Genomic DNA, 25,201 nt, shown 5'->3' on the forward strand with positions numbered 1-25,201 from the left:
GAGAATACATACAATTGATAATGAGAAATGACTTGATAATGAGGAGACGGCTGCGCCAGGAATACACCATACGTTTTGCCCATGCTTCGTTTTCACCATCTGGATTAAAAAGGTCATGAGCCTGGGCATTCGCGCAATTTTAGTGATGTAAATTGCATGGCGCCAGCGCCAATGCGGTGCCAGCTCAATGTAGCTCATTGGCGCAATGACTCCAAGCGAATTTTTGACGCTACTTAGTGGTGAGTGCGAAGTACATTTCACTTGCGCTATTGAGTGAAACGACTTTTGTGTGTCAGGCACGAGTTTGGTGTTATTTGCGCTACTGGCAATGATGGCACTGAGCTGATGACGGTAGCGCTGGTAGTTCAGCTTTTGAATCAGAGAAAGAATTAATGGCCCGTGTAAATTATTATGGCTTTGGCTATTACTGCTTGTGTATTTGAACCAAATAAATGTTGCGAACATAACAACCGGAGTCATTTTTGAGTTTTATATTTTAGATTTAATGCACAATTAATATGGGTGTGTTTGAGCAGCCAAATAATAGCAGTAGTATTGCTAAAGTGCTGCTTAGTTGATGGAATGTCGCTAATTTCCTAGCGATGATCAATAGATTGTCAATATTTCGTTCAACGAACGCGCGAAATTGCCACATCTGCTCAAATTTTCCAAGATTTTCCATTGTTGATTTAACTTAATTTGTTATGCCAATATTTTTCAGACAGCTTTTTTCAAATAGGTAATTTTTTCAAAAGCAAAATAAATTACAGCAAAGATTACAGAGTTAAACAGCCTTAAAAAATCAGCTATGTTGGTTATACACAGAAATACAACAGAGGGTTGTGTCTCCGCTTTTCGCAAGCGTGGGATTCAGCTCAATCGGACACCGGGAAGTGTATCAAATTTAACTTGCAAGATTCCATTACATACAACAGAAGTGAAACTAAATAAAAGCTTATAAAAATAAGTTTTATTTTTCAAGCGAAAAATAAAATGACAAAAATAATTTTTAAAGTACGTTTTTTGTGTTAAAACTGCTTGGATCCCCGCTAGAACTTGTTAATCATTTAAAGGATGAGTCAAAAATTACTCCCTGCAAAGTAATTTATTGAAAACACCAAAAACACCATAAAAAGTTGTTCGGCGGGAAGTCCGTTATTATAAGGCACCTTGTTTTTAGGTGTTTTAGACTTAGTTTAAATATAACGAGATTATCCTCGTTTTCTTACTTAAACCTTTCTTTAGTTAAACAACTAGCTTTCTGAAGCGATTCATAAACAGTCCCGAGAAAAAGTTCCTAATTGATTTCGAAAACAACCGTGGAATTGCGAAACGGTCCAAAATAGGCAGATCCTTATAACAGTCACTGTATAGTCGCGAAAAAGCCGAGGAATAGTCTCGAAACTACGCTAGTGTTTTTCTGCAATAGCCCACAATCTCTCTTCCCTGTGCGTTCGAGTGCTTTTGCTCGCTTTTCCCGAAACTGCCTAGACATCGATCTATATGACTCATATATTACACATCATTGATCTATGCCACCGTGGTGTTGCGGTGTTATGGTCGTTTTTTTAATCGGGATCTCTTCTCGGCAGTGGTTTGGCATAGACTGCGAGTGCCACAAGTTTCTCAATAAAAATGCATCTGCTTGCAGATCCCACTTCAAGTCGGCATAAAACATGTATGTAAGTTCCGTGACGCCAATATTTAGAAAACATTTAAAAGTAGCATGACGCAAATTGGAAGAGGAGCTCGGCCTAAATCTTCTCGAAGGTATATCGCGCCGTCTACTTTTTTTGGTTTTAGGTAACATAGACGAAATTTTGTTTCGATGTTCATTGATTTGCATATATGTAAAACTCTTATATTGCTAATAGAAAATGCTCACAATGTGTTTTGAATTCGAAATCAAAACAAGACAGCCTATAAAATTTTTGTGATTGTAGCATCATAGTGTGATAATAGTACAGGTCTACAAGTAGGATATGTAGCAGCGCGCACATACACAGCCACGCTCACCTGATAAAATGCTTGTTCTTGTTCGTTTTTTGTGTGGATGCTATTTGGCACTGTTGTACTTCTTAGGTCCAAGATAAGTGTAGTAGCTGCTAACGAAAACTGTGTAAAATTTTTATTGCAAAATTACAAAGAAACATCCTTATTTACTTTCAAATGAGCACTTAATTACATCTCTCTTTAAAATCCAAATATTTTGGACAATTTTAATTAACAAATTGTCATACTTTATTACCGGGGACGATTGCTAAGACACGACCAAAACCGTCGAGGGGGTATTAATAGAGGCGTTTTGCCTTGCTTCCAATAATTCGAATACTTTTTCGCCTATGAACTGTAGATAACAGGACAAAACGCGTCTTTTTATTTCTCTTTCCGCATTTTTGAACGGGTTATTGCAGTCGACTTCGGTTTTAAACTGTTTTTCGCGGAGAACTTTTGAACGGGTAGAAAAACTTAGCACTCGTGTTTCTATTCTTAATGCTGCTATAACTACGCGTCCTCAGATACCCCAATTCAAGACTTTTGTATAATTTTCTGAGGACGCATATAGGTGCAATACATTTTCATACTAAATTCGTAAAAAAATTTACCATCACGGCAACCCATATCTGATATTCCGCTCCTTTTTTTATTTCCCTGCGTCGCTTTCCACGACAGCAACCCCGGTAATTTTGGCACTTCGTTCAGTGTCAAACGCATGTTCCACTCAGGTTCCACTGAGTTCCACACTAGTTTGACACTGACCGAAGTGTCAAACGGCAGTGTGTTAGAAAGTGAAAGGAATTGTTTCCTTCTCATGCATATCATACTTGTAAATCTGTACTATGAGTGTGACAAGAAAGAATTTAAAATTAGGTACATTCGATTACTGAATACAAAAAGAAAAACTTTAAACAGCAATATATCGGCACTCTGATGTTTGGGAATGTACCTGGCCTATTGTAGCAATATATGAGTATTACATATATGTTGATTTGCTAATTGGTAACTAAATAACAAAATTTTTCATACATCTCGCATCCACAGTAAATTTTTCACATTTCCATTTTATTTCGCACTTCAATCTAGAGATGACACCTTAAAAATTATAAAAAAATGTTGTGTGCAAAATGTTTGCATATTTGATTGATTAAAATTTCAGTTCCCGAAAATCCCGAGATGAAAAAATTCAAAAATCGTCATCTCTGGGCCACATTGTCTAAGCTAATCACTTCTGCTCATTTTTTGGGGAATTTTTACTTCTTGTGACCTTTGAAGATTGCTTTATCGACAGTTGCTTCCGATACCTTTTAAAAAAACATCATTTTCTTGTCAAGCTCGAGCTGTAAAAAAAAAATGTTAAAAAAATTAAATAAAAATTCTCAATTTTATACCATTAAAAAAAATATAACTTAATTAATAAATGTTGCGAATTCTCGGTATTATTTCCGTGCGCTATTTGCAAATCACACCGTAAGTTTCTGTTTTCACTCAAGATAATTACAAGCCGGGGCCAGGGGCAATTTGTTTGTAAAAAAAAAAAAAAAATAAATGTAAGGCGCAATAACCTCCGAAGAGATCTAAGGCCGAGCTTCTCTTCCAATTTGCGTCGTGCTCCTCTTGATTTTCCCTACAAATTGGCCGGACGGGACCTACATGTTTTATGCCGACTCCGAACGGCATCTGCAAGGCAGATGAGTTTTCACTGAGAGCTTTTCATGGCAGAAATACACCCGGAGCGCTTGCCAAACACTGCCGAGGGGCGACCCCGCTTAGAAAAATTTTCTTATAATTGAAAAACATTATTTCTAAAATTTTGATGTTGCTTTGCCCGGGAGTTGAACCCAGGGCATACGGTGTGATAGGCGGAGCACGCTACCATCACACCACGGTGGCCGCGATTTGTTTGTAAACTGACTACAATAAGCTGTGATTTTAATAGAAGAACAGAAAAAAATTACATACTTTGTTAGACATATGTACATCTCAGCAACAGCGATCATAGACACTATCAAGTCTAAACGTAGATTTACAGCGATTAAGATACGATGACGCACTCCCGTTGGTTGCGCAATGTAGCGATATTTCTTCTTTTAGCCAACTGCTTAGTGTTCGTAGTGCTGCTAGAGTTACCCACATTGATGAGCTATTCACCACTGGCAGAACGCGTGCGCGTCTATGAAACAATGCGCGCCAATACCTTGGAGCGTGAAGCCAACATTCAACTTGGTGGGCGCGTGCTACTCAACGCTAACGAAAGAGTTGTCAATGAAAAAATTATGTTGGAGAAAAGGCACGACCTAGAGATGGGCATGAAAAACTTAACACACCTTCAAGTGGCTGAACATTTCTTCCGCTCATATGTGAAGATTCAAAATACAACGCTCTTTCGCTTGCTGCAAGCTATGCCAAAAGGTGCAGTTTTACATGCACACGATATGGCTCTATGCAGTAGTGAATATCTACTACAGCTGACATATCGTGAGCACTTGTGGATTTGTATAGCGCTTAGCAAGTACAAAGAGTTTATCAAGATGCATTTCGCTTTGTTGCAACCGCAAAGCGAGAGGAGTTGTGAATGGATGCTTTTGAGTGCGCTACGTTCAGTAGAGAGCAGCGATGTTGTTGATAAGAAATTACTGGCGCAATTGACGTTATATCCGCATGAGCACTTCCCAAACGAAGATGCAGTATGGCGTAGTTTTCGTAACATATTTCGTCTTGTTATTGGACTACTCTCTTATGCACCCGTGTGGGAGGCGTGTATGCATAGGGCTTTGGAAGAATTTTATGCAGATGGCGTGCAATATTTGGAAATACGATCTGTACTGCCGGTGGTGAGTATATGATATTAATTGAGAGACTTTCTTGAAGTTAATAAGCTACTTTTATCTTCTGCATAGCTATATGATTTGCATGATGGTAATTTTACCATTTTGAATACGACGCACGCTGTGCGTAATGCTGATTTACGCTTTCGTGCATTACAATCAGATTGGATTGGTTCGCGTCTAATCTATGCACCCACACGTAAGGGGGATTATTCACGCTTCATCGAATATCTGGGCAATGCGTTATTGTTGAAGGTTTGTGATCAAATATTTTTTCTACACACATAGCATTTTTTAATGATATTCGAACTTTTTGAGTTTCCCGTGCGTTTAAAACCAATATATTCGCATATTTTCCGACAGCAAATGAATTTTCGTCGGAAGAAAAATGTACCTAAAGAACATGCATCAACTATAAAAAATACGGTCGAATGAGCGCATGCTTCCTGATCGGAATTTAAGTTTGCTCTGCTCAATCCACAAGAAAGACGATCCTGAGAACCGACTGAAGCCCATTGTCAAAAAACTGATTGATGGTGGAACCTATTATAAGAGCATACAACTACTGGGATATGTTGACGATATTGATATTATTGGCCTTAGCTAACCCGACGTGAGTTGCGCCTTCTCTTCATTACATAAAGAGGCAAAAAGAGTTGATTTGCAATAAATGAGGACAAGACGAAGTGCTTACTGTCAACCAAGAAAGAATCAACGCATACGCGCCTTGGCAACCACTATACTGTTGACAGATATTAAACCGAAATTGTGAAGGATTTCGTCTATTTGGTAACAGCAAAAACAATGTCACCTAAGAAATCAAAGTATAGATAGTTGAATAGTAAAGACCTCCCTCGACGAACAAAAAGCATGCTCTACAAGTCGCTCCTCAAACCTGTCCTGATATATGGCTCGTAATCATGGACGGTTTCGGAGAAAAATTCTACGGAAAATGCATGGTTCTGTCCGCGCTGCTGACAGCGAGTATCAAAGGATGTATAATGATGAGCTCTATGAGCTTAACGCGGATATGAAGATAGTGCAGCGAATAAACACTTTCGAATGTATTTTTGTCATAAAAATCTTCTCAGCGAAAACTCATCTGCCTTCAAGATGACATTCGAAGTCGGCGTAAAACATGTAGAATCCGTCCCGCCAATTTGTGGGAATAAATTAAAAGAGTACGACGCAAATTGTAAGAGAAGCTCGGCCTAAAATCTCTTCGAAGGCTGTCGCGCTTTGCAGTTATTTGTATAAAAATAGAAAGGTTTTCAAAACCGACCAGTATTTCGCATCCAACAAACTAGACTCAGTAATGTTTAGTTACGCTCGCGACGGGTAGGCACTAACCCCTCCAGGGTGTTATGCGACACCGTGCCCATTGGAGGTTTGCAGCCGGGAAGTAAATCAGGCTGTATTTGAACGGAGCCTCTCTGATACCGGGCCGCCTCAGAGAGTATTTTGGTCTTACCGCGGTAAGGTGCTCTGCCGCGGTGGACGAATCATTTCCCCTTCGAAAATATTAGACCGTTAGCTGGCCTCGTCTGGCGAAGAGTCGTACGACCAAGACGAATTCCAATAAAAATAAGAACAAAATTTCGTCCTCCTCCGCAAGGGGAAGGGCACCGTCGGCGCAACTGCCGAAGGAGGAAACACGCCCTGAGGGCGCAAATGCAACAGGAGTTAAGGGGGGCCTCAAATAGAGGGAATAGTGACTTGGTGGAGGTTAGCATCAGTACGGCTGCGGGTGGAATTGCGCTACCAACGCCGAACGCCACCGCACCTGCCGATGCCGACCAAGCGCGGCTGGGGCAGGGGTCTCACGACCTGGCCACTCCGACCCAAGGGAAGAGGTAGCCGCAATTTAAGGTACAACCGGGGGACTGACCGCAATGGCAACTACGGGTCGGTTCTCCCCAAACCGGATGAGGGCAACTTCAACGGGTTCAACAGCTTCTAGCGACTCGACGGGGGCCAGTACCAGTAAGGTTGCGAAGGCAGTCGTGCCGGTAACGGCGGACACCGGAGCGCCTGCTGCTACTGTGCGCCCACCAGACGCCAGTTTCTTAACCGTTCTCCCTATGACCGCAGCGGGGGTCTCCCGATCTGCTTGCTCAAGGGAGACGGAGGCGGCAAAGAAGCGTCAAACCGGGAGAGCGATCGCGGAGGAAACTTCGGGTCTGAACTCTTCCGGGGACCACCGGGATAAAAAGCGGGCCGCTAAGGTACTTAAAAAATATGAAGGGGTACCGCTGGACTCGCTGCCACATAGTACCAGGAACGCGGAGGAAAAGGCGCAGGCCCTGCTGCCAAATTTCCGAGGCAATCTCGGACCGGCTGCAAACAGCGCTACCCCCTACAAATGCCAAAGGTCGGACGAGGATATCAAACCTCCACCGAAAAGGCACCAAATACACCCTGGGGTAGGTAAGGCCAAGGACAAGATTCTTATAGGTATCTTAAACCGCGGAATTGACCGGGGGCCATCCCGAAAGACCGGCGGCCGTATGTCAGGAACGAAATCGGTAACGCCGTTCTTGGCGTTATGACGGAGTCTCCGGGCACTCCGCCACGTGGTACTGATGCGGGATGATACCAGGGTCAGATCAAGGTCTTCGCCTGCGACGACGCAAGAACTGTTACTTTATACAAAGCATCAGCTGCAAGGCTGGGCCCTGTCTATCCCGGGTTAAGATAGATGACGTCGACTGGATTGACATTCCAGCCAGACCAAGGGCAAGAGCATGGGTTCCAGCAACTCCAGCTGAACCAGAAAGAATTCTGCGGATTCTGCAGGTCATGAACCCGCTCTCCCGACGCACGACTGCAGTGTAATCCGAGTCGAGGACGCTGTTGGGCCGAGGAGGCAGGTCGTCTTGGCCCTCAATAAGGATACTCTAGAGCTCCTCAGTAGGTGCAATGGAAGGGTGTATTACGGCATCGTCAATGCCCCGGCACGGAGAGTATGGTTTCCGCCTCGTCAGTTTGTGCAGGTGCTGACGATGGAGGATTACTTCCTGGATAGCGACGGGGAAGCGGCCGACGTTACGGTAGTGGAGGGAGGGGAGTCTGAATTCTTTATAAAGGCGACTTCGACGTGGTCCTCATCCAAGAACCCTGCGGAAATAACTCCAGGATCTGCGGTTTGGGGCCAGTGGGTTCAAGCTCATCCGAGCTTCAGCAGAAGGTAAAATTAGAACCTGCATCCTGGTAAAGTCTGAGCTAAACATCTTTCTTTTACCTAAATATAGCAATGGCGACACGACTGCGGTCAGCTTGGCAGTTGGGAACACTGGCATACCGATGGCATTTGTGTACATGTCGTATGATACTGAGGAACCTCCTCCGCATAGGATAGTGAAAGATCTGGTGGCCGAACTCAGCAAAGGCCACTTAATTATCGGAGCGGACGCAAATGCACATCACGTCCAATAGGGAAGTTCCGATATCAACACTCGTGATGAGTCACTTTCTGATTACCTTTTAGCAACTACCCTGGTAGCTTGCAACATTGGTAACGAACCAACTTTTATTACTAAAAATCGTAGAGGTCATAGACCTCACCATTTGTAGTGAAAGTATGTACGGATGTGTAGAAAAATGGCGTGTTCTAGAGGAACACTGCTTCTAAGACCACCGCTACATCGAAGTTTTGATAGACTTTTTGGTGGAATAACCCATCGTAAAACGTAACCCACGCAATACGAACTGAGAAACCCACAATTTTCTGCTATCTAGGTACCTAAAGGAATTGCCCTCACAAATCTCCTTTTCTAATGAGGAGCGTGAGGATCTGGTAGTGACTTTTACAACGGCACTCTCTAATTCCCTCGATCAGGCTTGCCCAGAGCCAAAACCACGCGGAAAGCGTAAACCCCACTGGTGGTTCCATGACCTGGACTTACCTCGCAATTCTTGCAGGACACAGTTTAACAGGGCAAAAAGCCTAGACAATGAGCCACAATGACAATTAAGGGCATACAAAAAAGCTCTAAGAAAGGCGAAGAGAACTTCGTGGGGAAACTTCTGTACAGGAGTAGAAAGCGTTAACGATACAGCAAGGCTGCGATGATTGCTTTAAAAATCTCAAACAGGAATGAGCTTTTTACAGAGGCATGACGGTACCAGGACCAGCTCAGAAGGGGAGACTATAGAGCTGCTCCTGGACACACATTTTCCTGGAAACCAGAACTACTCACCAGAAGTACCTGTAAAAAATCTAGCCATAAATATACCCATAACGGAAGAGAGGGTCAAGTAGTCAGGATCGTTCCGCACAACTCATTAGCTCCTTGGAGGTAACAGCCAGATGGCTATGTCATATCCATTATGCCTGTTTGGCTTTAAATTATATTCCGCATGCGTGGAGAAACGCTACGGTTATCTTCATTCCCAAGGCTGGTAAAGCCTCTCATTACGAGCCAAAGGACTACAGACCGATTAGTCTCTCGTCCTTTGTGCTAATGGCCCTAGAGAGGATCTTAAGTGATTTCATCACGACCACTATTGAGAGCAAGGTCATATCTGGCTATCCACATGCCTACATCAAGGGCAAATCCACTGAGACTGCACAGCCTCAGAACCTAACGGTGAACTCGTTATTACGAGACATACGCTGTGGTGGCGGCAAGGTTGTGGCATATGTGGACGACCTAGCTATCGCTTATAGGGGCAAATTCCCCCAAACCTTGTGTGACTTGATGCAAGTAGCACCGTGGGAGGTTTCCCCGTGGGCCTCCATATGCGAACTCAGCGTCAATTCAGACAAGGTGGAACTTGTTCTATTCACCAAACGGTACAAAATACCACCGTTAAGTCTAGCGGAACTAAACGAAGCGCGCCTTAATCTGGCCGATAGGGCTAAATCCCTAGGCGTAGTTCTGTACAAAAGGTTGAACTGGAAAGATAATATTATCCAGCGCCAGAAAAAGCGTATATCGCTTTATACACATGCAAAGAGCCATAGACAAAAAATGGCATCTAACCCCCAGATGGATTTGCAGATGGATCTACACATCGATTATCCGATCCATACTGCTGTACGGGGTAGTTGTATGGTGGACAGCCTTGGACAAGGCGTCAAACCGAAACTTACTAGAAAAAGTGCACAGATCTAGTATGATCTGCAAAAGTGGTGCTCTGAGAGGAACGCCAAGCGCTGCTCTTGAAATCATTATTGACATCCTACCTTTGGATCTAGCAGGATACCGCGCAGCTGCAATATCAGCACTGTGGTTAAGAGAATCGTCCAGTTGGAGCACTAAGCCTACAGGTCACGGCAGCATACTGTGTAATTACGACTTCATTCCTCGAACTACAGACCGGTGTGCGAACACAACAGATGCGGACAGCAACTTTATTGGAGCCGGGAAGGTTCCTGGATACCACAGGCAGCATTTCCATATTCACCGACGGTTCTAAGCTGGACGATAGGATTGGAGGAGGCGTATTTGCAAATGACCCAGATATCCAACTTTCTTTCAGACTACCTGATCATTGCAGCGTCTTCCAAGCAGAAGTAGCAGCTATCATAGAAGCCCCGACTGAAATGGGTATACACAATACCGGCAAGGATATCTTTATTTTCAGCGATAGCCAAGCGGCAATAAAATCGCTTGGTTCCTATTCATTCAACTCCGAATTGACACTAAACTGTCAACGATCTCTTCAAGAGATGGCCCAGCAGAACCGTGTACACCTCACATGGGTCCCGGCACACAGGGACATAGAGGGCAACTGCGCTGCAGACGAACTTGCTAGGCAGGGTACGACCAGACAGATTCGTCCTGACAAAGAACGCCTAGGTATGCCTTTTGCCACTTGCAAGCTAATGCTAAAAGAGTATACCTACAGTCAAGCCAACAAAAGATGACTACTAACCCCGGGGTGTAGAAATTCAAAGCAATCCTGGCCTAAATGGGATACTAAGAGATCCCGTCACGTATACACCATAAGCAGACACAAAATCTCCTCATTTGTAGGAGTTATGACAGGGCACTGCCTCATCGGACGGCATGCGGAAAGGCTAGGAGCGCCCCTTCGATGATGCTGCAGAAGTTGTAGAGAAGACGAGGAAGAGGAAACGGTGATGCACCTCATCTGCAACTGCCAGGCGTTAAGTCGCCCCAGACAACACTGTCTCGGAGTTTCCTTCGTGAGCAATCTCCGCCAGGTCTGGGAGCATGAAATAAGGGACTTGGTAGATTTTATCAGGTCCTCGAAATGGTTCGTAGAGGAGGGCTAATGGAGTCTTTCTGTGGTACCACAACGTGCCAACAGATACTGGCCTAAGTGTGCCCATGGGGCAGCCACTACTACCTAACCTAACGATTAGTTAAAATCGAACTTAATAGCTTACGCTTTTATAGCTCTGCCAATGCACATTCTCTCACTTGTTAGCTTCCACACAGATCTGGATTATCCGCGTATTACATTCTCGAATAATTTTGTGACTGATTGATTCATTGATACATTGACACACGACGTAAACCACGTTCCTGAATACATGTGTTTGTGTGTGTGTAGCTTTCGCTACCTTTTACTTACCCTGCATAAAATGCGATTAGTATAGGATGAGTCCGGAATGTGTCGCAAAGGAATATGCGTATGGTACGAGGTTATGAACATTTTAACGCAATATTAAAACTTGCATCTATGTCAAAAAATTATTAAGTCGCCAGCCCATTCCAAGAGATATGAGTCGACGATAATGGAACATATGGTCCAAGTTATTTAGGTCCGGTATAGGGCTCCGCATTTTTCTTAAATTATTCGAATCAATCCGTATAATTTTTTTTATTTACCTCACGTCGTTGTCGCTTTTTTATGTTTCTTAAAATGGGCTACATAGATTTCAACCTTCCTAATTCCAACTGTATCCAAAAGGGACTAGAGGAGATCAATTATGCCACAATGTGGACAAAAGAGCTCAATCGGAGATCACTCTTTTTAGGGGTTAGTCGCACTATTTTTTGCAAGGTATGCTGCCGTTGTTGTTGTAGCAGTGATTGTTTATCATTGATGCGAGTGATCTGCGCTACTTGATAACATTCGACACGTCAACCCCAGCGGGTTAAGGGGCTTAGAATACACCCACGGCAGATATGCCTGCCGTAAAAGGCGACTAAAATACCAAACTGATTCAAGGGGTTGTGTAACGCACCCCTTTCAAGGGGTTGCTAGCCTAATTTAAAGCTTCCACAACCCAAGTTTCAACCTCACCTACCGTACCGAATTCTGTTTCTTTAACAACCGAGGCTCTGGGGACCCCAAGTTTATAATGGAGCTAGGGAGTTGGAGTGCAGCTTGGCCTAGAAGGTTGCATGTGGTCATACCAAATCGTTCCCGAGATGGTCGGGCTTGTTACCGAAGCGTCCCGGATCTGCATCCGGCAAAGGACCATCAACATCGATTACACTCCCCATGTCCTTCAGGGAGTATCCTTATCGCTACGACAACAACAACATTCGACACGGATCAAGATTCCTTTAATTAATTCCATATCATAGCCTAGCTCCGTATGGCACATACTTCTTCAAGATTTTCCTTATTTTCGGTCAATGTGGAAACTACAAAAATTTATACTCCAAAAAAAAGTCCCATGAGTAATTCTGTCATGATTGATTGAATCATGCAATTCTGTCAGTTTTGAGAGAAGAAATTACATCAATTTAAAAACTTTCAAAATTGTCAAAAAATATATTTGTTAAAAAAAATATTGCAGCTATAAAGATTTTACAAATTTGTAAAGCTAAACAGATCTAGAAGCTTTTCTTTTGCAAGCTCTTTGCAACTTTGAACTCGCGGACACGGTAAGTTAGGAATTATCTTGAGCCTGGAAATTTGTTTACAAATATTTCTGAAAGTTCCTTCGCAGTGCAATAAAAGTGTGTTTTTCTTACGATTCAAATTAGAGCCATCCATGAAACGCACACCAGGGCAACGGGATTTACGAGACTTGGATCTACGCAACTGCAATGATGGTGAAGAAACACTGCGACAACGCGGAAAGGTTTAAAGAACGGTTTTATCTGATGCGAAGCTACAATATAAGACACTATATTTTTTTTTGCTAGTACTCACCAAGAGATGCGGTAAAGACATTAACACCACGACCCATTGATAAAGGAAAACAATTGGAGCCGACTAGAACAAAAACAATAATTTGTGCAAAGGGAAATTCGGTAATAGATTTCGAAAATGAGAATATACAGTTGTGAGGAATAACAAAATATTTAATTCTTTTCTTGTACCATAGAGCTCGGACCAAAGCATACCCCTGCCCGCGCTTAGTCGCAGTTATAGCATGATAAATTTGCAATCAGCACGTGCTAACCCCATTCGGGTATAGGTATGAGTTTTTGTTGTTATTCATTAATTTTCACAAACCTCTTTATAGCTTCGTGCTGGGTGCGACCATTTTAGTGAGGATGAAGAAACGAAAAAATTTTATCATTCTATTGATCCAAGCATTATATTTGATGATTTGGAGCTGGAGTTTGAACCACCACGGCCGACAAAACAGCAAACAATGCGTTTACGAGCCGGTTCACCAATTAATTGTCCACCGCAATCTCAACAAAATTCCTCCTATGGCAGACACTGCGACCAATACTCACGGCCGCATAATTTTTCATCATTCTGCCCTCAGGGAAACACCTCAGGGGTAAGGAGTTAGTGAGAAATAGAGACTGACGACAAATACGAGTACGGATACGAATGCGAATATGACAAAGTTAAATTTAGGTTGGGTTAGGATATGTGACAGCTATCCGCATAAAAGAAGAGAGTCTAAATAGACTACATAAAGAACCTTTCCTAAGTAATATGACTTGCTGGTGACGTAGGCTTAACTTATTTGGGTAATCGCAGTATTAGATAAATCCACTGGAGGTTCGCGTAACTCTATGCCAAAATATTTTCGGCTATTTCTGGCTTAATCTGGATAGTCAAGCTTGGAGTGACTCAGTGACTCCACAACATGAGGACAAAAATGACTCCCATTGGATACTGAGCTTTCAGAACTGCAATTATCAGGTATAAATTAGCTTTAATGAACCCAAGCGACAAACGGAAGCGCTTACCCAGCGTTTGCTCAGGTGCCTGAATGTCCATCAGTGCAAGAACAAACTCAAAAGAGCCATCAGAAAACCAAGGTCACTGAACTCCAATAAGAGCGGTTCAGTTGTACTCAATCGCAGTAAGTGATCCACGTGTCAGTTTCGTGGGAAACTTCTAAGCCACGGAATTCATATGATCCTTTATCCTTTCAAGCAAGGTCAGGCTCTCCCATACCACTGCATAGTGCTTACACAGTCGAATGGTTATAGTAGCAGTGGAGAACATGCCATCAACTGCATTCTTAACCACGGTGACTTCGGCCTGGGAGATACAAAAGTGTTAAGGCAGCTTGAAGCTGCGGTTTACATTGACCTTCTGACAGGAAACCCTCTGCCATCTTTCCCACCTAGTTCACTGCACCATCTACATCCCTGAACCCAATCCTCTTCGAGGGAATTGAGGTCCTGAAGCCATCACAGAGGGCAGTTTTCAGGACTCCGACGGCAGCGTCTGACGATCATTGAGTGCAACTGCAAGTCTGTCATGACTCAGGGTAAGGAATCCCGACATATAAAATTACATTGTGGTGAAACCCAAACATAAGTCCGATAACCCTTTGAAAAAACTAAAAGTAAATGATTGGAAGTTATGCACCTCTCATGCCCCTGGGAAGGCAAAATCCGGCATCACCGTCATTCAAGAGATGCGAAGGACGCAACATGGAAAGGGACCATTTAAACATAGATGGATCAAATAGATAAGCGCAGTTTTGAATTCCGATTAGTGTTGGGAAAGGGATTTCATTTTCAAGTATTGCCGTTCATGCATGTGGATGATGACAAAGACAATCTGGTTATCGATGACCAGAACGTGCTGAGATTATGGAGCAAACATTTGTTCGCAAACGAAGATATCGATGACACTAAGTAGGTAGGATGGTGCTCCAGAGCCCGGAATCCCAGACTTCTGAACCTCTGACAATGACGAGGTACGTCTAGTTATAGATTACATAGTTATATTTAGATTAAAAACCATCACCGCCACACGAGTTGACGGGTAGCCTGCGGAGCTATTCAAATGCGGTGGACTCGCGTAGAGTCACCACTACCTTAGTGCTGATTAAGCATTTGAAAGGTAACATCCTATGTTGGTAAATAAATATCAAGCTCTACAAGTTACTTAGTAATCCAGAAGACCAACGCCGACGGGAAAAAATTATTTTTCGACGTTCTCTACCAAAACGGCTAGTACCTTAATGGTGCATGTTGCAGGTACGTACCGGATCTATATCCTGCAAATGGCCATCAACATCGATAACACTCCGCAAAACTTCCGGGGAATGTCTAAGTCGATACAACAACAAGAGGGAAATGCGCCCTCTTGAAGCTATTTGAGTTCCCTCGGTGGTAGGCAACATAGAAATGACTAGACGGTCGAAACCGTTCAACCGTTTAAGTGCCAATCTAACTTTTTTTTGAAATTATCACTGAGATAGGGAGTTTTCTAATAAAAATGTGGAATAGGTTTTTTAAAAAATGTTTACGTTGAAAGTTTTCTAATATTTTTTTCTTTCGCACAGCCTCATCGTGGGGGCTCTCCATCTCCAACACGTCGTTCGGTAAGTTTTTGTTTCTTGCTGAAAATGTTGCATACTTTTAGGCCTGTATTTCTATTTAAGGCCCGGTTTTTCAGCACAAGTTCAACTCAGTTTGTCAGTTAAACTAAGCCTAAACTTATTCTGAAGTTTTTCAGTGTACTTTAACTGAAGTTTAACCTAAGCTTTCGCGGCCGATCTACCACGTTTAAACTCTAGTTAACCTATCAGTACGAAATGGCGTCGAATATACCCAACAAGCATTTGGAATTGAGTACCATTAGAGCTCATGTTGATAACTAGGCATACTTCTAAAATCTCAAGAGTTGTTTCGAAACAATGGCTCATCTCGAGAATCATAGCGTTCTCAGCAAAAGAGGGAACTTTTTATAAAGCAAAATATGATATTACTTAAGCTGAAAAAAATGTAATTAACAACTTGTGGTTCTCTAACTGGACGCAAATGTAAGATTCAATGATGTTGATGTAGGATCTTCGGTGTGGTAGGCGAAGCACGCTACCATCACACCACGGCGGCCGCCTATATAATTTATTCTTGATTAATTACGCTTCATTACTGCTATCAGCCAGGTGTTTATTTCTCACAATAAACAGCTGTTGGTTTTGGTAGTACCTCCTTGGGGATTTTTATCAACTCCACCTCAACTCGATATATAATGTAAGATATCAACTGGAGAAATGGGTTGAATATTCATCTGAGAACTGTACATTTCTCAAAATCTCTCGAAATTAGGATAATGATTGGAAAATACTAATGACGTTGGAGATCAACTGGAAAACTTAATTTTACAAAATTTTTCAAAGGTTGGATAGTGACTGGAGAATGAAGTTGGATATCACTTCCGGAAATAGATATATGTATATTTCGCCGGAGAATTTTTTTCATGTTTGTTGGGTAAACAAAATCCAGATGTTGCCGTATCTACAAATTATCTAGACAATAAAAAAAGCAATGTTGCCGCAAAAAAAAAAGGCATACCCCAGAGGCGGCCTTAAACTGTGACTGAAAAACTGCTCAGTAGTTTAACTGGCGTTTAAATTTGACTAGAGGTTAAGCAATCTTAGTTTAAGCTTAGCTTAACCAACCACTGATAAACCGGGCCTAAATGTAATATTTATAAAAACACTTTTTTCTCACTTTGTGGATACTTTCAGTCTTATGATCAGTACGCAAGCATACCTGCAAGACCTCCGGTAAATTTTCGCTTATAATTTAGTTTAATTTCAATAATTCTTCTCGTTTTCTCATAGTCAACAATTTGTCCTCCAATGTCGCCATGGTCACCACCAATGATGCAAACTTCGACAATGTCCAGACCGTCCTCAAGGCCACGGGTAAGTACAGTTGTAGACATAATAGTAAAAACGCCAAGTAATAATGACTTTTTTGTTGCTGTATTGAGCTTTTAAGTTTATGGAGCTGCTTATAATTTATCGAATTTTATCAAAAATGAAAAGTCGTAATTGTACCGCTTACGTCTTTTTACCGAATGTAGCTCGATATTAGTAGATACAATGAAAGAAACATCCAATTTTATATTTTATGTATACACCGATTTTGATTGTAATAATTACTCAAAACTTTTTCTCTCTTTCTTCAGTACTCTCGGGATACTTCCAGCATTTTGTATGAGTCCCCTAGACGCAATCAATATGCCCCGCAAATAGTAAGTACAAAAATTGGTACCTTCAAAACAAAAAACGCTCTCCTATACGTTTGAAACCGTTAAATTTTTTTTTTTTAATCTTTCTTAGCCACTGAATAGCACACGATACATGGAACTCCCAGGGCAACCTTTTAAAATACCGGTAGTTACAATTTTGGTTTATTTATATATTTAAACAAAATTTCATTTATATTGCACGTATAGTGAAAGTTTTTCACATCGATATTCATAGTGTACTTTTTTTCTTTCTTCACTTAGGGCCTATCACGGCAAGCAATGCAAACACAATGGTTGATACCACCAGGTAATATGCCATCTGGATTTGGGCAGCAATCATCTTTATATCCGGCTTCAACGCCACAGGTACCTTAGAGGAATATCTTTTATTTTATTAGATGGAATTAGGGGTGGGAGCAACTATCAACATTTTGAGTAGTCAAGACAATAAATGAACTTTTGAATTGCTTTTGATTCTGCTAAAGACGTGATTTTGTTATTCAGGTAAAAAATTATATAAATAAACAGATTTGACATTTAAATTTCACAGTATACATTTATATACGATATACCCTATATTTTATTTGTGTGTACATAGGTAATATGAGTTAATTTAGCATTCTATAGATTTCGTTCTTGATTTGTGATGAGAAATTTGTTTGTCCATACAAAATCTTAACTTTGACTTCAATGTTGACTGCGGAGTGTCTTATCAGCTTGTCTGGGCTGCCACTTCTAAAACGCTCTATCGCTCGATTTTTTATATAAACGCCCTATCTCCGAACACGGGTGAAGAACGTACAATATCAGAATTATTTTCATAAACACCATATCTCATATCAAAAGGGTTGAATCTATGCTCTGTAAGGCGTTTTTGAAAACAATTCCAACGTAAGGCGTTTTTGATACACATTCTGAGACAGAGCGCTCTTCAAGCTACATAGCTCTGGAGTAGGGTAGGGCTGAAGTAGGGCTAAACCCAGCAGTAGACAGGAGGGTCATGAGTTGAACGTTTGAAATTCAATATAGAACTAGCTCTCTCATAAAGTGACAACTGTGTCACCTTTTATGGCCTTATTAGCCTTTCCCTGCGATTCTGTTCACAGGGAGATAGTAGAATAATTAGCTTTCTGCCATTAATACAATCAGAGCGCAAAGGGAAGAGGGAGCAAAGCTCGTTCATGAAGCGCATGCACTTAAAACCGCGAGGATTCCAATATTTAACCTGTTCGATCTTGAGCGTAGAAGCACACCAACGAGGCAAAAGAAAGGCCCACAGAAAAGAGGAAAAGTTGACAAGCAACGCCGCGGGAGACGACACATTCAAAGAAACTCTGAGTTACAGCGAAGCTGATTGCATATATTGAACATACCTAGGGCTACATTTTGTTCGGTGTTTTCGAAAATTTTACAGCTAATAGAATGGTAGATTTCAGCCCCTGCTTTAGTTCCTTTTAACACCATACCACAAAAGAAAGTTGTAAATGTGCCCCTGGGTTCGAATATTTCGTGGAGATTTCAATAATTGAAAAAAAAACTTCTTTAGCACCCTGTAAAAACCGCGAAACTGCTTTTTTCTTGATAACTTATGTATCTGATCATCGATTTAAAGGAATAATAAATTGTTGTAAAGAACCCAATACATCCGAAGAAGTCTTTGAAATATCTGATCACGTTCAACCTTAATGGACGTTTTCCTAAAACTGGCACCATTTATTGAAGCCATATATCAGGCGTGTCATAGTCGATATTTTCGTATGAAACAAATAAATTTTAGACCTTACTGGGTTCAAATTTTGATCGATTTTTAAGTTATGTATATATTCTAAGCTAAAAGGCACAAACGCAACTCAAATTCCTCCTTTCTTTTTTGTCATTTGGTAATGATTTTCTGCTCTGCTTTTTGTTCAAATAAGTAATGAGGTGCCGCGTTGATCAACAATTTCAGCACCATGACAAAAATTGATTTTAAAAAATTTTATTCAAACATTTAAAAAGTATAGATTTATTTTTATTTTTTTATTATTTGCAGAAAAAAGTTGTATAACACCTCAAAGGAAAGAAAAAAGATGTTTTTATGATTTTAAATAAATTAATAAATATGTACGTATTCACCGCCCGCGTGGTTAAGGCTCCAGTTACTAGTGGCAGCAGTTAAGCTAGGTCCTAGAAAACTTCTTGTATTTGCCAACAGGAATAAGTAAGTGCTATAATATATTTTGTTGAGCTTCTCTGTTTGGTCGTCAAACAAATTCTGGTTGCATTATGAACACATTTAGTCTGTGTAAGTTCTTTATTGAACGATTAGTTCAACTTAACCTGACCTAACGACGGAATTATATAAATTGCTGCTATGAATATACCGACGGTTTTGAAGTCGATCAATGAAAGTAGCTTTTACGATAAGCTCTAAGGTATAGATGGAAGCATTAAAAAATATGACAACTTGCATTCAAAATTTGTATTATAATAAGAAGATACGCTTGTTCCAAAAAGAGTTGAAAACAGTCCCACCCCTAATACGAATGTATGTGCTCGTAATATTTGACCCAATAAATATATTTTTATGTTGCTCAGCAAAGTCGTTGGGACCCGCCGCCATGTCCTCGGGTAATTACACTTTCATTTGTGTCATTTTAAACACAAATATAGGATACATAAAAACGTGTAATAATCTAAATTTTTTCATTACAAAGAATATGGATCAACCTCTTAGTTGCCCACCAAAAGAGGAGGTACTAACTTAATGCAAATATCTTGCAAACATTTCTTAATATTATGCGCATTCAATTTCTTTAAGGGTCCATGTCCCAAGGAGCGCATAAGTTTGCCATGCGATGGTTGTGAAGAAGATCAGGAGGAAGGTGAATCGTTCAAGGCACCGCCGCGTTGTAAGCCACTTGATCCGGAAATCGCAAAAGTAGGCTTTTTTTATAATATTGTACTGCTGCTTTATATTATGCCAACTTCTGTTGCTTTTATAGAAATTATGCTGCGATTTACCGCCGTTCCAAATACCAAGATGCAGTAAATATAAATTAGATTAAAAAATATCTGAATAATTTGTATTAAAGAAACTCTTCCTTTTTTTCAGTAGCGGATGAATTTTTTTGCACAAAACGCCGTGAACAATGGGAAGTTCTTGTTAAGGATCAAGATTGTCCAGGCGCTATACAATCTACCACCGATGGTGAGCTCAATTTCAATGCGGTGGCATATGATATTGTTTTTGGTGGCGCACGTCTTCCCCAATGTCTACCGCCTATTGATCCGATTACATTGATCGAAGCATTCTTTATGCGCGTCAGTTTTGAGCGTTGTCAAATAAGGAAATTGGAGAAATTGACGTATGAAAAGGAGAATGCCGACGATGATGATGATCGTCATCAGCAACCACCACGAAATGATGAGTGGGTTTTTTATTTATGATGGTATATAAGCATAGTTGGGCACAGTGCATTGAATTTCTATTACGACTTAAATTATGTGATGACTATACAAATAGTTAATCAAATTAAAATAACTTCAATAAATTTTAAATGGTAGTGCCAACATTTCACAATTAGCGGTAGAGGAATGCTTAGTGCTCTAAATATTTAGTGCACCAGGCCCCACTATACTTATAAGGAAGTATTTTTTTGCATTGGTTTGTTTGTTTATAGCTGCTCATTAATTGAAAAATGTTTTAAACGTAAACATCAAACGGAATTGAATAAGGCAATAGAAAATCTGCTGAAAGCGGAAAAAGGATTTGATTTCGAAAATCCAGATCCCGTAAGTAGCACATGTGCACATTCCCATAACACGAAGTACTTTATTCATAAAGAATGCTGTACACCAGGGTGGACCAAAATAATTTTTTCCCTTGATATAGGGAAAATATTGTTTAGGACGTCCAAAAATGTTACCACTAAACGAACAGATAAAAAATTATTTTATTGGTCCACCCTGCTGTGCACTGAAAAAGCTTATTTTATCTTTAAATCATAACATTTGCTTCACCTTATGCCCAAAATAGATATGCAGCAGAGAAATTTGAAACACACTTCACCTTCTCCATTTACAATTCAGAAGAAAATAATTGTACTTCAGAAAACCGTAAATATTTCTCCGAAAAAATGAATTGCAGAAAGGGCCACTATATTTAAAAACGCTCAATGCTTGTCGATATTCCATATGCATTTCAAAAAAGCTAAAAAGTATTCCAAAAGGAAGTCAAATGTATTTCAGATTGTCAAAACGTGTTTCAGTCAGTCTCAAATGTAATTCGAAAAAATTCAAATGTTTTTTAGAAGAGTTTAAAGGTAATTCAGCAAAACCCAATGTATCTCAAATACTTCATATATTAGCACTTTCGAATTTTATTATTTGATCTGTCCAACCAATGTCTAAAGTCATCCACTTCCGTAAATATTTTTCGGTTTTTCTGAAAAAAAAAATTTTTGATTTTCTGGTGTACAGCAGCGAACATGAAAATGTTAGTGGCAGTATATCAAATTTCGTCAGCTAAACTCTTTTTTTATTTTCGTTAATTTAAAAAAAAAAAAAAAATACTCGTGAGTTTTTTAACCGAAACTGTGGAAACTAATCGCAAAAATATTTTCTAAATAATTCGAATATTCAAGAAAATTTGACGAAAGTTTCGAACTTTTTATCTAAAGCTCCCTAAATTTTTTGAGTATGCTGTTTTGTAGCCCAATCAATTGTAGTCTAAAAAGTGCAAGTTAAAGTCCCTCAAAATTCGCATTGATTTTTGACAATTTTTGTGTTTTTTTTTTTTTTTTTGCGAAGAATGTTTCAGATTTTCTTCCATAGGTAGCTTTATTTTCTATATGTAGCCCAATCAATTGTAGTCTAAAAAGTGCAAGTTAAAGTCCCTCAAAATTCGCATTGATTTTTGACAATTTTTGTGTTTTTTTTTTTTTTTTTTGCGAAGAATGTTTCAGATTTTCTTCCATAGGTAGCTTTATTTTCTATATGGAAGAAAATGTGATATATCCTTCGAAAACAAATATCAAAAATCAGTGCGAGTTTTGAGAAACCTTTAACTTGTACTTTGTTAGACTAAAATTGATTGGACTACAAAATTGCATAATCAAAAAATTCAGAAAATCATTACAAAAAAATTTCGAAATTTTCGTGGTATTTTCGCGAATTTTTTCAAAAACATTTCAGAGGTGGGTGGGGTAGTTCGGTTTTTAAATCGATGAACTAATGTCAAAAACTTGATGTGTCAAATCATATTAAAAAGGTACCATTCAGCTTGTTGGTGTGTTGTTGTAGCGATAAGGACACTCACCGAAGGCCTTGGGGAGTGATATCGATGTTGATGGTCCTTTGCCGGATGCAGATCCGGTACGCTCCGGTAACAAGCACCATACATAAGAAGCACCAGCCCGACCATCTCGGGAACAATTTGGTATAACCACATGAAACCTTCTGGGCCATTCCGCCCTCCCACCTCCTACATCCATCAGGAGATCGGGGTCGCCTAAGCCTCGGGTTGAAACAGGATTCGCCACGGATAAGTGAGGTTGACAATTGGGTTGGAGCAGCTATATATTGCGCTGGCAACCCCTTGAGAGGGTTGCACTGCACAACCCATGAATCAAGTTGGTATTTTAGTCACCTCTTACGACAGGCATACCTGCCGTGGGCGTATTCTAAGCCCCCTTAACCCGCTGGGGAGGTGCCATTCAACAAACTTCCGGCGGTCACCTGTTCCTGGTTCCGTCATGGATAGCTTTCCCATCTGCCAAAAACATTTATGATTTTTTGAAATACACTTGCCACTTTCTCCAATACATGTGGAAAATGTGAAATACATACTTTCCACTTCTCTGGAATATGCTTGAGCTTGTCCGAATTAAAAAAATACAGCTGGAATATTGGAGATATATTTAAAGTTGCCTGAATTTCATTACCTCTTTTCTGATATGCATTGCAGTTTTTCTGAAATACGTGGCCTCCAAAAACGGAATTTTTGTGCGCAGAGCTACATCCAAGTATTCCGAATTTGTTTAAAAATAGGCAAGTGTATTTCACTAATATGTTTTGCTAATGTTTCAGATCTCATCTGAAATATGTTTTCCAAATACTCAAATGCATTTACCCTTTTTTCAAACTGCACATGTGTCTACAAAACAAAAGGACAGCAGCACGAATAGAAGCGCTACATACAGGCCTCTGCAACACATCTATTTTGGGCTTTAAACAAGCGCAATTCCTCAGTTTTCATTTATACCGCTTAATATCAATTTCATTTTCAGGAACTACCTTCTATGAATTTAGTTCTGGATAAAACAAGTTTCGATTTGCCGGGTATACCAATAACTATAAAAGGTTATACTGGTACTACCAAACCGCGGAACTGAGTTTGGCAAAAAATTTTACTCTATATAATTTATGCAAAACATTTTGTATTAACTATATTTCAGAATGAATATATTTTATTATATATCCTAGAAAAGCTTATATTTCAACAAATAAATCACTGGCAAGAAATGTTATATTATTTTCTAAATATATTTTAAGAACTCACATTAATCCCGAAAAAAGGTAGGTAATCATCGCTAGATGAGCTAATATTCAAGCCAACCGTGGTTTGTGCTTTTGGCAGTGATTACATATGAAATAACCATATATTCTAAATATATTCTTAGATAAAACATTTTACAAAAACAAAATTGAGAGAAATGATTCGAACTCATTTTAAAATGATTTCTGGAATATTTTGGAACGTTTTCAGAACTGTCAGTACTATTTTAAATAGTCCGGATCAGTAGCCAGAATATTTTTAGATTGGGTTCTTCTAACATAAACGCATACACGAAGCTACTCTCCTGATCAAAAAAGAAGAAAGGAAATTGCATCAATGGTTTGAATGTGCGTTATAACACCCAAATAACAACTCGGCCTACTACCGCGGAACAGCCCAGATACGCCAACGCTTAGTGCGGTTTAAAGAATACACACAACGACCCAAAGAAATTATGTGGTGAAGAAGCTGATTCATTACTCTCACTAAGAGCAGTCTACGATCAGCCCCAGTAATTGAGCGTGACACACCGTAGACTTACATGGAGCTCTAAAAGCAACTATTGGTATGAGAAATGTCGGGTTGCACTCTGCGCAAGAGGGCAGCAACGCGTCATGCATTGGAGTTCTATTGTGACAGAAATAAAGTAGAGCGTCATGAGTACAATAAGCTGCAGATGTTGACGTAAAGGAATGATCGCAAAAACTCACATCATAAATTACGGTAGATGAAGAGGGGTTTTCAGACCTAAGAAGATACCTTCAGGAATCATAAGGTCGACTTTTTAACCGACGTATAGAATATGCTTAGGTTATGTAGGGAACACTTATCGTCTGGGCTAAATAGTAAGGGAGATGTCGAATTCGCTACAAAAACCCTGAGGACGGAACGTCTGTTCTACCACCCTACTATGACATAAGTTAGAATGGAAATATCCGGACGGAGACGCCGACGAGCTGTTCAATCACGGGGTCGAAAAGTATATAAGGCGCTAACTCCTATGCAAAGTAAGATCATGCGAATGCATGCCTCCAGATTGCAGTCTAATTTGTAAGCTTATAATGGTGGAATGAACCTGCTTTATATCCAGACCTGGGAAATCTATCGACCAGATCTTCACGCCGCGTCACTTCCTGGAAAAGAGAATCGATACTACTCATAATTTTTCGACTTCAAAGCAGCTTTGGATGACAAGAAAAAAGTGTCTTCTCTACCGGTATGTCTGAATCTAAGTTCAGTGCAACGTCTTAGACGCTTTGTCAAATATCGTTGAGTGACAGTAGTAGCCCCATTAGGATTTTGAAGTACTTCTTCGAGCTACTCCCCTCCTTAACCCAAAGGCAATAAGCAAATAGGGCTCAGAACCTACCGACACCCGCATTTGGAAGCATGGGAAGGTGGACATTATCGCTGTGTTAGAAGTGGCAGGTGGAGGTAGACTTCATCTTCCTTGTAACTCCCAACTGGTGCCATCAACATGAAGTTAGCGAGGCACCTT

The 25,201-nt window shown here is 40.4% G+C and overlaps 3 protein-coding genes across 5 annotated transcripts in view; 2 read left to right on the forward strand and 1 right to left on the reverse strand.

Annotated features, from left to right (window-relative positions):
- LOC137253779 (adenosine deaminase 2-like) overlaps positions 1-25,201 on the reverse strand; it is an 89,253-nt gene that overhangs the window by 31,684 nt on the left and 32,368 nt on the right. Inside the window, exon 2 of one of the 3 annotated variants that reach the window (XM_067791226.1) lies at positions 3,303-3,338. The exons of the other annotated variants lie outside the window; for them this stretch is intronic. The gene's annotated coding sequence lies outside the window, so the exon portion shown is untranslated. The remainder of the gene's footprint in view (positions 1-3,302; positions 3,339-25,201) is intronic. 3 annotated transcript variants of the gene reach the window in all.
- Positions 4,044-5,261, forward strand: LOC137254308 (adenosine deaminase 2-A-like). Its single transcript, XM_067791973.1, has 3 exons — positions 4,044-4,832; positions 4,899-5,081; positions 5,145-5,261. Exons 1-3 carry the CDS (start codon positions 4,044-4,046, stop codon positions 5,259-5,261), a joined length of 1,089 nt encoding a protein of 362 aa, XP_067648074.1.
- On the forward strand, positions 12,748-23,539 carry LOC137254309 (uncharacterized). The gene is made up of 17 exons (XM_067791974.1): positions 12,748-12,837; positions 12,902-13,009; positions 13,084-13,170; positions 13,225-13,491; positions 15,466-15,504; positions 16,657-16,695; positions 16,753-16,836; positions 17,103-17,168; positions 17,257-17,310; positions 17,427-17,531; positions 19,743-19,775; positions 19,862-19,900; positions 19,966-20,085; positions 20,150-20,192; positions 20,260-20,575; positions 20,828-20,939; positions 23,435-23,539. The coding sequence occupies exons 1-17, from the start codon at positions 12,748-12,750 to the stop codon at positions 23,537-23,539; spliced, it is 1,707 nt and encodes a 568-aa protein (XP_067648075.1).

The sequence above is a fragment of the Eurosta solidaginis genome, chromosome 5, assembly GCF_040869045.1.
Source record: "Eurosta solidaginis isolate ZX-2024a chromosome 5, ASM4086904v1, whole genome shotgun sequence".
In the NCBI taxonomy this organism is placed as follows: Eukaryota; Metazoa; Arthropoda; class Insecta; order Diptera; family Tephritidae; genus Eurosta; species Eurosta solidaginis.